Source organism: Epinephelus fuscoguttatus, linkage group LG9 (genome assembly GCF_011397635.1).
Source record: "Epinephelus fuscoguttatus linkage group LG9, E.fuscoguttatus.final_Chr_v1".
NCBI lineage: Eukaryota > Metazoa > Chordata > Actinopteri > Perciformes > Serranidae > Epinephelus > Epinephelus fuscoguttatus.
Genome location: NC_064760.1, coordinates 20,379,651 through 20,392,983, shown reverse-complemented (window position 1 = coordinate 20,392,983; position 13,333 = coordinate 20,379,651). Strand labels below are relative to the sequence as shown.

Sequence of the window (13,333 nt, the reverse complement as noted above, 5' to 3'; positions counted from 1 at the left end):
TCATCCAAACAACTTCACACTTAACACTGTGCTTTTTTGGATCCTGAGCAATACACCTGCCATGACATAGCTGCGTACCCTAGAAATGCTCTAAAGTATATGCATCATTAGGGTGTAAAAGCTCACATGAACATTTATGACCTTAATGAAGTCAAAGCCCAGTTCAGTTTCTAGGGATAAGCCCCAGACATTATGAACCTCAATAGTGTGACTTGAGGTGATTCTGAGAGTATGTGGAGTATAAGCAAGGTGGAACATGTCCAAACACAACGCTGTTGCATCTCCTCCATGTGTAACTGTAACACCAAAGTTCAGACTACCCTCTGACATGTTCACAGCTCCATCAGCAAAAGATCTGAGATGTGAATCGCCAACACAAACTACATAGAAAAAAGAAAAATCACACATTACGTTACTGTATACAGTCAGCTATTTGGGGCCAGGCTATTTCCTAGAACAAAGGCATTCATTTCTGAAAGTTACATCACTGCTGCTTTAAATCTTTGAGTTTGCTACAGTGTAACATCTGCAGCCTCTCTGTTTTAATCTGTTCTTAAATGCACCATAGAGATCATCAGAGAGCAAGCTATACCCAGCATGCCTTTCAGCAGTGTAACAGTTACTATAGGTCCCCTCTCAACTCACGGCACAGTGTGTACAAAACACACCTTTAATAAATATGTCCTTGAGATCTCAAGAGCACTTGACACTGCACTTCCTCAGTTCAAGAGCAATACACCTGCAAAGTTTGAAGTTGATTGGATGAACAGAAAAGGACAGACATTCAGACAGACAGAGACACTTGATGAGCAGGTCACTCTGTGTATATATGTGCACCTGCTGCAGACAAGTGTCTTGTTTTTGATCACAAAGTACTTGCAATGTGAATGCAAAGTTGTTATATAAATATTGTGGTTCTGTAAAGACATTTGGAAATCACTTATATGTAACCGGTGGACTCTAGTGTGTAGATATAAAGAGGCCCAGCCTGTGGGTATCTCTATTTATTCCTGACAACAAGTGGCAAAAACAAAATCCTCCATCATACACAACCATACAAACTCCAGCTGCTACACAAATTAAGTGACACCAGATTATGTTAGCATGAAATGAACTTATAAACAGCTTAACAGCTTAAAACACGGATATTACCCAAAGAGCAATGTTGCTCACCTCTCCCATGGAGTACAGCAGCAACAGGGGAGAGGCAAGGCGGGACACACACCTTTATAGATGGGGTACCCTCAAAGGTGAATGTAGGGGTACAGAAACTGAGTATCAAATGTTCCACATGTTGAGTACGGAGGCCTGAGCGTGTCAGGTATAATCCTTTTGATGAAATAATATTATTGTTCTTTATGGTTAGAGAAGTTATGACCGCCCCCCACACAACTGGGGCTGATGGTTTATTCTCAGTTTTCTATAATTGCCAAAACCCTGGTTTCTTGTGTCTGTATCATGATCAAAGGTCTCTTTCTGTTCCTCCTAGTGTGGTACCACACTATAAAAGGAAGACCATACTCTTGTGGTGCCCTCATGAAGACATGTTTCCAGAAATGCATCATTATTAATGAACTGAGGTGCAGCTATCTCAGTTCATGAGATCATGAATGGTCACTTTAGCAGAATGCCCAATAGAGTGCTGCAAGAATGAGATCCTGGAAATGAGTTAGCATCTTAGCACTCCTAGTCCCCTTGTCTGGAAGTCAGTGGATTTTGGTTCGATGGCTTAAATATGGTCTGTGGCAAACAGAAGCTTTAAGAGGTTTTTTTATGTTTTCTTCTGTGGCATAAAGAATATCAGTAAATACCCAGCTTGTGAATTTTGAAACTTTGATGTGTCTTTAAAAAGTCTGATGTGAGCAAGTGGCTAAATAGTGTGTGTATAGTGTGTAATAGTGTTGAGCCAAACTCTTCTAAGTCAAACTTTCCAGCTTAAATATTTATAGTATTTTCCAGTTGTAGTTAGCTAAGTGATGGTGACACTGAAGTCATGCAACCATCATGTAGTTTGTTTATAGCCTAATGTTAGCTTTTAACTTCTGGTGGTTGCATTTACACATCAAAAATCACAAGAGTGGTGTTCATTATCTACCTGAAGAAAACATGTTAGTATCATAAACATCTGTTTGCCACAGAGCTTATTTTCTGCAGCAATCTAAAATCCAAATTAAAAAGCAAATGGGCTTCTTGTCGAGGGAACCAGGGTGATGCTAACTTCCATGCTGGCCTACAAATAAACATCATCCCTGCAGCACTCTGTCCGTTCAACAGGAAGTCTACCTGTCTTTCATTGGACAGCTGGCAAGCATTTTGTACCTTAACTGAAAATCTAATAATTAGTATTGTTGTGTACAAATTGCCCAAGTGCATTTTGTCCCCTGTGCTGCAAATTAATATGGAAATGACATTTTAATTATAGCATTTCCAAATAGATTTTCTTGACGTCATGTTACAAAGTGCTTTCTTTGGCATAATAAATGACAGTTGGCACCTTCTCGAGCCCTTTTTTCTCATTTTGAAAACATGCAGCCCTTGTTAGACTTGGCATCCTCCTACTGTTTTCTGGAAAATCAGGGCATTGTGTGTGAGCGCACACAAACACACACACACACTCTCCTAGCTCATCCCTCTTTGTAAATGGTCCCTGTCCTCTGTGTCCTCGTAGGAAATCTAACTGGATTGCAGACAGGATGAAGAAGCTAATCAAACCCCGGGGAGTGGGAAAAGAGGGACGTGCCCTCTTCACCGCCGCGGGCAGTGTGGAAAACCTGGCCGACAGCACTGAATTTACATCAGACACACACACACCTCACCCTGGTGAGACCACACATACCCACGGTGCAGCACACTACCTCTCTTTCTCTCTCGCACACACAAACACCAGCAGACTGGTTTTCACAAAGATATGCTCACATGCTCACCCCATCAAGCGAGGCTACAGGCATGCATACAAATCATCTCATGACTACCAAGTGTGGTCGGCATTGATACCACTCTCTTCTCCTTAGATCTCTCCCTGTAGAGTGCCAAGACTTACTGAGGCCGGCTTTCTCTGCTAACCACATGTTGAAAGGAAAAGATTCGCGAGGCTTCATCCTCTTTTTATGCACCTTGACTGTGGAATGCATTTTACTGGCGGAAAGAGAGAAAAAAAAAACTCTCTGCAGACATTTTCAAAGCCAAGATTTAAGCCGAATCCTGCATTTATGATTTTTTTTCTCTCCTTTTGACATACTGTTATTGTCCCCATTTAATTTTACTTTTCCTCGCATTGTGTTTTCTATTATTCTCCATAAACCCCGCTTTCTTAAGCTGTGTGGCAGGGCCAACACTGGGAGGCCTGGCTCTGTCTGCTCCTCAACAAGAGGGCTGCGGGTTGTTATTGCGCCTGTTTCCCACAGAGAGACTCGATATCTCAGCTGCACTCCGATACCCTTTTTTTCCATCAAAATTAGCTTGTGTATGTGGGTTTTTTAAACACTGAAAAAAAAAAAAATGCTAAAAATAGGCGATGAGCTGATTTACAATTGTCCAGGATGCTTTTCACTCTCTTTCTTTTTTTCTTGCCTGTCAGGTTGTACGTCACACATGAGCCGGAAAACCGGTTGGTAACAGCAGAAAGTGAAAAACGTAAAAAGCAGCATGGAGGCCAGTGAAAATGTTACGGTGGTTACTCCTTTTTTATTTCTCTTACTTATTCAGTTTCTGTCTCAGCCTCAGTGCCGACTGAAGTTTGCACGATGTTTGAGGGCTGCTTGGACCGAGACAGATATTACTTTGTGGCATATCATTGCATCATGCAACCAAGTGGGCTAGAATTAGCATGTCCATCCAGGTGTCGTATTTCCATGACTGCCAATCGGAGCCTGTCGGAGCTGGAGCTAGTAAATACCCATGACTATTGCTGAGACATTTGTCCCAGACGTGAATGCCGATTGTAACTTCATCTATTAAATATAAAGCCAGATGTTGGCTGGTCTTAGTGGGGGTTTTCCATGGGCAAAGGGGCTCAAGTGGAAGAAACACAAAATCTCTCCAAATGCATTTTAGTTGCATTTTAAAAATGTTGCATGTAGCAAACACTGTATATAACTGTAAAAATAATTAAAATCTATTGAATCTATAAATTGCTCTTAATAAATTAAATGTCTTGCGAAAAGACATTGTTTCAGCCAGCCAAGACATTTCTCACACACTCCACTACTCCCTATCTTCTATGTGGCATTTCCCACAACACCAGCATTTAACCCTGAAACTAACCTGCATTATGGCAGGTTAACTTGACCTTAACCACTGGTCTCAGCTCTGTCTTCGGGCCGCAGCTGGTGTTACACCTCTCTGGACAGATCGAGACACAGCAGGTCCTGCCACAGCAATTCTTCATCTCATTAGACTAAGTCAGAATTTATGAATAATTTACATTATTTCAGTTTAATATAATCTACTGTTAAATAGGTTAGGATTGGCTTTTTTAATAGAAAGGTCAGACTTCTGTCCATGTTGAGCTCTGAAGTTAGCTGCGTTTTTTGATGTTCTAGAAAAATGTATTTTATTACATTATTTATGTATTTTAAGGGGTTGAAGCCTGAAGGACTGGAATCCTATAGTTTTTGCTTTGGCACCTCTTTTTCTTTAGAAATGTTTTCGCAAATTCCTTGAAAACAAGGACATTGTACTGTAGATACATGAAATTTTCACCAGTGATTGAAAATTATGAGCAAATGCTGCTGGAGAAATATGACAGCAGTTGGCCAAATGGGGGCGCTATTAAGGCATAAAATTCAAATCTTGAAAGGCCACGCCCCTCAAACCATAAGTCCAATTGACTGGAAATTTGACTCACAAGTGCAGCTCAGTGTGCTTCACGAAAAATCTACAAGGCCCCATGGTAAGATTTTCCACCACTTTGAATTTTTTGAATATAATATATTTGACACCTCCTCCTAAACCATGGGTCCGATTTGTACCAACCTTTCTGTGGATCATCATTTGGTCAATCTTATTGAAAGTTATCAAAAGCTTGTTGATATCTCTTTGTGTTGTGAGGATATTGATGAATGATCTTTAAAAGAGGCCTGGCTCAGCACATAAATCGACCTACCTCCATAACTACAGGGCCAGTCATCACAAGTGTTGTAAGATATGTCCACATTAGTACCTTAAACATACCCTGAGAGTTTTATCCAAATCAACTACTTGCTGGTGCTATAAAGGTGAAAATGGGTGTGGCGTAACACAAATCAGATCACAAATTTTAATCAATGATCATTCCAAAACTTGCAGGATATTTTAAATAATAATGATGAACCATGTGTGCAAGATGATTTTGAAATCGCTCAATTGGAGATTTCACCAGTTCCAAACAGGTTGATAAGCTTTTGCAAAAATTTGGCCATAACTCAATAAACACTTTGTCCAAACATCCCCAAACTCTGTGGATATTTTTAGCTAAGCCATTGAAGCATGTCCCCAAAGCTTTGTGCAATTGACCAACAGAAGGTGACAGTGTCGCCAAAGATGACCGTGGCCCAGCACAGATTTGGACGTAAATGAATGAGCATCTGTGTGATCATGATAAAACCTGTTGTTGTTTTTTGTCAACGCAGGTGTTGTAAACTGTTAAAGGTCTCGATCCAACCCAGCTTTCAACTTTTAGAGGTCTATACTGGCTTCAATCCCGGAATTGCCGCTTGTGGCTATATTAATATGCTTACAATTACAATTTTAACAGCACTAATAACCTTTTTGCTGACCATGCTGTAGACCAAGTGTGAAAGTAGCATTTTCACCATTATACTTTTTCAGCTACTGAAATGCTACATTATATAAGAACAAGATGACAGTAAGGCTGAGGTTACTACATTTAAAATATAGCCTTTATATCACAAAACACTGATGCATCCCAGGAGGAACTGCAGTTTACAAATGCATGGATAAATACTCAACACGTGCTTAATTAACTACATTAATGTACTTTACAAAACATGTACATTTGGATGTTTATGTACTGCTTACAACTGTTGAAAAAGGGTGTATATCAAAGTATGAAGCACTTGAGTTACAGTGCTTTCCTACTTGAGCTGAACAAAGTGCTTCACAATGCTTCTCATTCACACACTCACACACTCACAGTCTGAAGGCTGGCAGAATTTCCCAGCCATCAGGAGCAGTTTTCAGGGGATTAAAGAGACAGTTCACCCAAAATCAAAAATATTTATTATTATTATTATTTATCAGTCTAGATTGTTTTGGTGTGAGTTGCTGAGTGTTGCAGATGTTGACTGTAGAGATGTCTGCCTTCTCTCATATATAGTGAAACTCAGCTTGTGCTGCTCAAGGCGCAAATAATACACTTGAAAAACTCAAGAGCAAGTGCAGTGTGTTGCTCAAGGACACTTAGACATGTGGACAGGAGAGGCTAGGAATCGAACCTATAACCTTGTGATTAATGACAGACCTGCTCTACCACCTTAGCCACAGTTATTGCTTTAATTTATCTCTGCACCTGCCATTGTCAGAGTCCCTGAAGCTGCATTTCCACTGGAAGAAAAGTTATGTCCTTTCCTGGTTTGTGCTGTAAAGAAATCAGCAGATATGTCCCGTCGCCGTGAAAGATTTAGCATAGCAAACCGTGATGTTGTGGGTGTACACTGATCATAATATCTCAGAATGAATTATGATTTACCAATGTCAAAATGTCATAATCTATAACATGCTATCATGGCCTTTGTATGAACAAGTGATTTACGTAAAAATAAACTTCAACTCATTTTCTTTCAGACCCCCGCAGCGCTCCAGTCTCTCCCTCTCCCGCGAGAAAAGCCCCATCCCAGACAGAGCCGGACATCTCATCGCCAGGGACTCCAGCCATGCGCTCCGGCTCCGGGGGCCGTCGAAAGCTGGGATCCCGTCACGGCTGGGGGCTTGGGTTGGCCAGAGGAAGCTCTGAAGTCTCCCAGTCCTTCAGTCCTGGTGACCACAAAACACAGCCCCGCCTGCGGCTGCGCTCCAGCCAGAACGCCTCCACTGTCCTCTGGGAGGGACAGAGAAGCGAAACAAACAAACCCCAGGCAGCAGACGCACTGCTGAGCAGTCAGGAGAGTGTCGGGGAGGATGAAGGCAGAGGTGAGGTGGAGAAAGTGGAATGAGGAGGATGTGTGTCCGTGTCTGTGCATTTTCAGAAACAAGTAATTTAACAAAATAAGGAAAAACATGAGAATTGTACATTTATTTTAAGAAAATGACTTGTTCTGATGGATAGTTTCAAAGTGTTTGTGTTGGCAAGCATGCCATGTGCTCAGCATTGTGAAAGGTCTGCTGGGGTAACAAATTAAATGTCAAGCTGAATAAAAATTAGATTGTAAAAATCAGACTGGCCTGAGTAGCCGTGATGTCTGCAAGCACTCAGAATACCGCTAATTTTCTTTTTAATAAAACATGCATATGCCTGTAAGACTGTGATCTTCTCTTCCTTCCAGACAATCAACAATCCAGTGATGATACCGCGACGACCTGAGACAGAGCTGCAGCCGACTCTCAATTAAAAACAACTGTTTTTATATTATTTGCTCTTGGCACACTGTTTTGTATGGATGACTATTTCAAATATGAGATCCTCCTAGTATTTTTGAATACATGAATGAATAAATCCTTCTGTCAATGATTTGCAGTGTTGCTGAGGTGTGAAGGGGAAGAACAGCCTCTTTAGTATGGAGCCCCAAAACTGACCAGAAGTTGTAAAGCGCTATCAGACGAGTCAGTCATAAGACATCACTTTATTCATTCATTCATTCATCTTCTAACCACTTCATCCTCTTGAGGGTCGCGGGGGGGGTGCTGGAGCCTATCCCAGCTGACATCGGGCGAGAGGCAGGGTACACCCTGGACAGGTCGCCAGACTATCGCAGGGCTGACACATAGAGACAGACAACCATTCACGCTCACATTCACACCTACGTTAGAGTTATCAATTAACCTAGTCCCCAATCTGCATGTCTTTGGACTGTGGGAGGAAGCCGGAGTGCCCGGAGAGAACCCACGCTGACACGGGGAGAACATGCAAACTCCACACATGCCCGGGATCGAACCGGCAACCCTCTTGCTGTGAGGCGAGAGTGCTAACCACCACACCACCGTGCCGCCCGACATCACTTTATTATATTATTTATTTCTCTTTCCACAAATCAGTTGGTATGTTACATTAAAAATTCATTGAAAAATTAAAATTCAATAATTTGTCATCTTCTAGTTCCTCCATTTTTGGTCTTGGCACAAATATAATAGTTTATTCACACACAACATTTGCACCAACACAGGAGGCCACTGTTCGTTCCGATAGTCGCTCTTACCAAGAGTCAACATCAGTTTCTTTTAACTATAGTCACGATCATCCCCTGACCTTAGCAAAATGCATTATGCCATTTAATTTGAAGGAGCAGTTTGAAGTCAAGATCACTGTCCTGCTTGCTAGCTTAACTGCAAATACTGCTAGCTAAATGCACTGAGCACCAGCCTCACCTAGCTACATAGCTGAAGCTAACTATAATCATTAAACTACAACAGACAGTAATGTTTATCACCCATATACCAAACTACATTCTGCTGTAGGATCACTGAAACTAACAGTAGCTGAAACATTTTAGCTTGCAAGCTAACACTAAAAAGTTAGCAAGGTAATACCAGGCCCTCAGGAAGTGCGCCAGGCTTTGAAGCCAATTTTCATCGTGGGCAAACAGCGATACTGCAATTTCTGGGATCCATCACAAGTCAAGTTTGTGAATCAGTGGATACATTATTTTGAGTAACACAACCCCCGGGAAAAGTCTTGTTTTTATATCAGGATTCGATCCATTTGGTCTGATAACATTTGGATAGTCTTGAAGAGCAACAAGATTAAATTGTTTTATTCCTATTTAAGTTAACAGAGTGCTAAACCCAAAGTAGCCGGCTTAGCTAGCGGAAATCTCTCGTGTGCTTGCTCTATGGGCCCAGTGATGTAGCACCGATCATGCAGGTAATTTCATACTGCAGAAATAGAGCTTTTTTGACTTCATTCACCACCAAGCACCTTTGATAGGAATGAATGCAGTCCTACAACGCTGTGTCCAGGTCTTTTAATACTTCCATAGGTAATGCTAGCTATAGAAAGCAAGGATGTATAAAGGAAACTGGATACAGTGTTGGAGGCAGGGCCCTGTTCATTCCTATGAAAGATGCTCAGTGACACATGGAGCCAAAATGGTTTGATTTCCAGGTTTTGAAATTATCTGGATCTTCCACATCCTTGGTCCGATTGAGCAGGCGCACTAGAGACTTGGGCAGGCAACGTCTGATTTGCCCTCTGTAGTCAATTTAATTGTGTGGCTCCTTATTGGACCAGATGGATCAAATCCCGACAGTGAAACAAATCATTTCACCGAAGTTGTGTTGCTCAAAAAAAATTATCCACTGATTTACAGACATTTCTTTATAATGTAAGTCTATGGGAAAAGTCTTTATGGGCCCCATGGCATTATGTGACAGACCTAGAAGTTGTAATTTCATGTTTGACCATTACATAAAATTGGCTTCAATGTCCAGCGCTGTTCCCTTGGGCTTTAAAGAGAGGTTAAGTCCCTCCTAGTGTCCCCTATGGGACCTTATTTCAGAGGGCATGGTAGTCAACAGAGACAAATAACTTATTGATCCCATTTGAATTGTGCCATGAATTGCTTATGCATGTTTGTCGATTTAAAAGATAATTTTGCAAGTTAAAAAAGCCACAATTTTTCTTTTTACATTTTACATTTTTTAACCATTTCAGTTTTTTGTATTATTGCTCAGTAAACTACATCTCTCAGCTCGCACAATACACGTCCACGACACCAGCTAGCTAGCAAGGCAACTAAGCTATGATCCACGCACAAATGTAGTGTTTTCTTACCTGATGTTTTTTATCCAGTGAATCCTGGTGTTTTAATCAAGACGCAAGCAAAAGAATGGGCACGACCCATTGCTTGTGTGAGTACATTCCAGTATGAAACACACAGGCATTGTAGTTTCAGTGAGAGAGAAAACCTTGACTACGCTTAGTCGACTTGTGTAGTCCATACTCCACACACTGTGTAAATCACTCAGACATACACAGCAGCTCTGAAGTGTGTATGGGGTCGTTCAAATACAGATGCCTAGCAGAGACATCAGGAATATCAAAGCAGATGTCATTAGGGACGTCATATAGAATATGTAACATCTATGTTACATCTATGTTCAGAAGTGTGAGAAATACCCAAGTGGAGCAGAGCTGGTAGAAGTAAAAGCCCTCATATGCAAATTTTCACTTGAGCATTAAAGTTGAGCGCTAGAAGTGCCTCATCTCGTCTTCCGTAAACCTTTATAGGATTAACTAAAAATGTTCTGTGTTCCTGCCGTTCTCTCTGATCACCTCTTCTCCAAGTTGGCTCGCTCAAAGTCAAAAAAAGTATCACTTTTAAGAGCTGATCACATATTTTGTAAGATATGCTTCAAGGTAAAAAGGAGAAGCTGTTACCTGGTACTCATAAAATGTTGAATATTAGTACGGGAACAAGGTGAACTGAAAGCATAAAGATCACTGGAATTGACACACCTAATAAAAAATGGATTTAAGATTGGTATTTAAGTAAAGAACTGAGAAAAAAAATGATTAAGTCATCTGCAGTCCAGTTTGAGGCATGACTCTGAGGGTTGGATTTAAGAGGGAAGCAAAATAAATACATAAATCTAACGATAAATCTCCCTGTAACCCGCGAATCTGATCTGTGCACAGCGGATAAACATGGAGCAACCCCCGCCATCTGGCCCACATATGGCTGAAAATCCCATTTCATTTTAGGGTTCCTGTGTAAATCCAGTCATTGATCTAATAGCAAATGATCTGCACTAGTGCTTTAATGAGAATCCTCTTTAACTCCTTTCACTGTTGCACCAAATGGTGTCAGTGTAGAGCCGGCCAGGCCTCTGCCAATTGACGGACAGACAGACGGATGAAGAGGAGGGAATTAGCATGCAGCTTTCCAAATGAGCAGACCTGAGAGTTCATGAAGCTAAAAGGGCCCTCATTTAAGACGGGCAGCTTCCAAAGAGCCCCAGCCGCCCAGATTAGGATGAGGATACGTCAGCGTTTCCGGTACGGGGGTTGTTTTCGAGTGTGTGTGAGTGCAGGAGACAACACTAAGGATAATGGCAGGCCGCGGCTCGTTCTCTCAAGCCAGCCCTCCCCAAACACACATCCTGAATTATGATTTGCAAATGACAAATGGGTCGCTAATACAATTCATGAATTATGTAGTTGTCATGGTGACATTAATCAAAAAGCAGGCCCCTTCTCTCGACTCTGAACATTGTGTTTGTGGAATTGAGATGCATGACGGGGGCTGCACACCGAGCCGCCTGAGTGAGCGCAGGGCAAAGCGATAGCAAGATATTGGTTCTGCCAGTCACTCAGAGGCTTATTATGAGTGCAATGCAACAATCACACGCCTTCAGGCACACAGACAGACAGCGCCCACAGACAAAAAGTGAAGGGTAAGCCTTTAAATTCTTAACAGAGGCGCCTTGTGGTTCCACACACAGGGAGAGCACTCACAGGTTATGTTTTGTCATCCATAAAACTCCGTGCTCTATCAAGTAATTCTTAAAGATGGGCACTTGAAAAGGAGGATGAATAAAAAACAGGATATTTGCCTTCTTTATTCAACAGGATCTCTCGCTAAAATAAACCAGTATTTTTTTAAGGCAGGTTTTGTTTGTCCCTGAAAGCATAACAAGCAGCAGCAACACAAAATCAGTCAAAAAAAAGCCTCGGAGACAAAAAAAAAAAATAGTGAGAGAAAAGTCTTGGCACAAAATGAGTGATTAAGTGCCACCCGTGATTCCTAAAGGGATGAATGATGGATGGTTGCCTTGGTTGACATCACGGTTGGATCTCATGAGTCTGCTCAGCTGCTTAATTATTGAGCACCTGAGGGGTGTAACACTATCAGCAAACATCACTTTTTCAGCCCTCCTTTTTAATGTTTTTGGTCGCCTTCCTCTTGTGAAAACCTCCCTTCCCTCTCCGTCTCTCTCTGATGACTTCTATCTTTATTTCTTCTTTGTCAGAGAACGTTTCTTTTTTCTAACTAAGAAAACTCTCTCCCACCCAGCAGGCCACGTATATCTTTCTTCATCTCCCCCCTCCACCCATTTACCTCCAGCCCATGCCTGAGCCATCAAATTTTAATGACTGTCTTTCTAAAGAGCCTCCAGCGACCAAAAACCTCGCTTAAACCACTTAGTCCACTAACTGAACAGGCTGGGCATCCTAAATACTTAGAGGTGCATTAGAGTTTTGTTTAGTCCTGGTGTTTGCTTCTGAGATGAATCTGTGCAACTATCAACTGAATCCAAATCAAGCTGTTCCCCAACTCTTTGCGGGCTCGTTTCTGCAGCCCGGCTGATTGAGAATCAACGCACACCACAGAAACTTCACTTTGGGTTAATAAAAAGTTGTAATTCATGGATTGTTGTTAGGCATTTTCTCCCCGCAGAGGCGCCCGGTTGGGCAGGCACCGAGACAAGAGAGCGGTGAGGTGATCTTTGATCGAGAAGTGGTGGTGTAATTCAATTAATTATATTTTGCTCCAGGCAACAGAAGTCAGGGAGGGGATCATTGAGAAGGAACACAATACAGGTGGAGAAATAACAAGTAAGTGGAGTGTGTGCACACACTGGCTGACCCTGCAACCTCGCCTCCTCACAAAACTGTCAAAATCTCCATGCTTTCACCAGGCTTTTACTCAATGAGGTTAGCCCAAAGGTGAGTCTATTCATCTATAACTTCCCTCCCTCTGCCTCCATCCATCCCTCCATCCCTTCCTCCTTACCCCCACACTCCCCCCCTCCTCTCCTATTACATTATCCTCCTCTCTCTTTCTGCTTGGTTCGGGATTGCTCCTCCTCTCCTAACAGTTTGTCCCTGCTCCTCCCCTCCCTCCTCCTCCTCCCTTATGCACTCCCTTTCTCTCCCCTAGTGTATTAAGGGGCTTTGACGCTCTCAGTAAAAGCTGATTTATTCTCTTGGTGGTATCGATCGGTTTCTGCATTAAAGATTATAATTCATTACCCCGGCCCCTTTTAATACATTAAACACTCAAAATAAAAATAAAATACCCCCACACCCCCCTCGAGACTCCCCATGTCCTGAGGGTGCGGGAAAACACTTGTCGAGACGTCCGGCTTGTCGTCCTGGGCCCCAGAGCTCCACCTGCATGTGTGTGTGTGTGTGTGTGTGTGAGCCACTGACTCATACATAGAGACACTCACAGGAACA

At 42.1% G+C, this 13,333-nt stretch overlaps 1 protein-coding gene across 1 annotated transcript in view; it reads left to right on the top strand.

The window, feature by feature from the left end:
* ccdc88b (coiled-coil domain containing 88B) overlaps nucleotides 1-8,999 on the top strand; it is an 80,038-nt gene extending 71,039 nt beyond the window's left edge. The window contains exons 26-28 of the mRNA XM_049586200.1: nucleotides 2,669-2,820; nucleotides 6,784-7,128; nucleotides 7,482-8,999. Coding sequence (XP_049442157.1) covers nucleotides 2,669-2,820; nucleotides 6,784-7,128; nucleotides 7,482-7,519 — 535 coding nt within the window. The 3' untranslated portion in view covers nucleotides 7,520-8,999. The remainder of the gene's footprint in view (nucleotides 1-2,668; nucleotides 2,821-6,783; nucleotides 7,129-7,481) is intronic.
* Nucleotides 9,000-13,333: the final 4,334 nt, after the last annotated feature.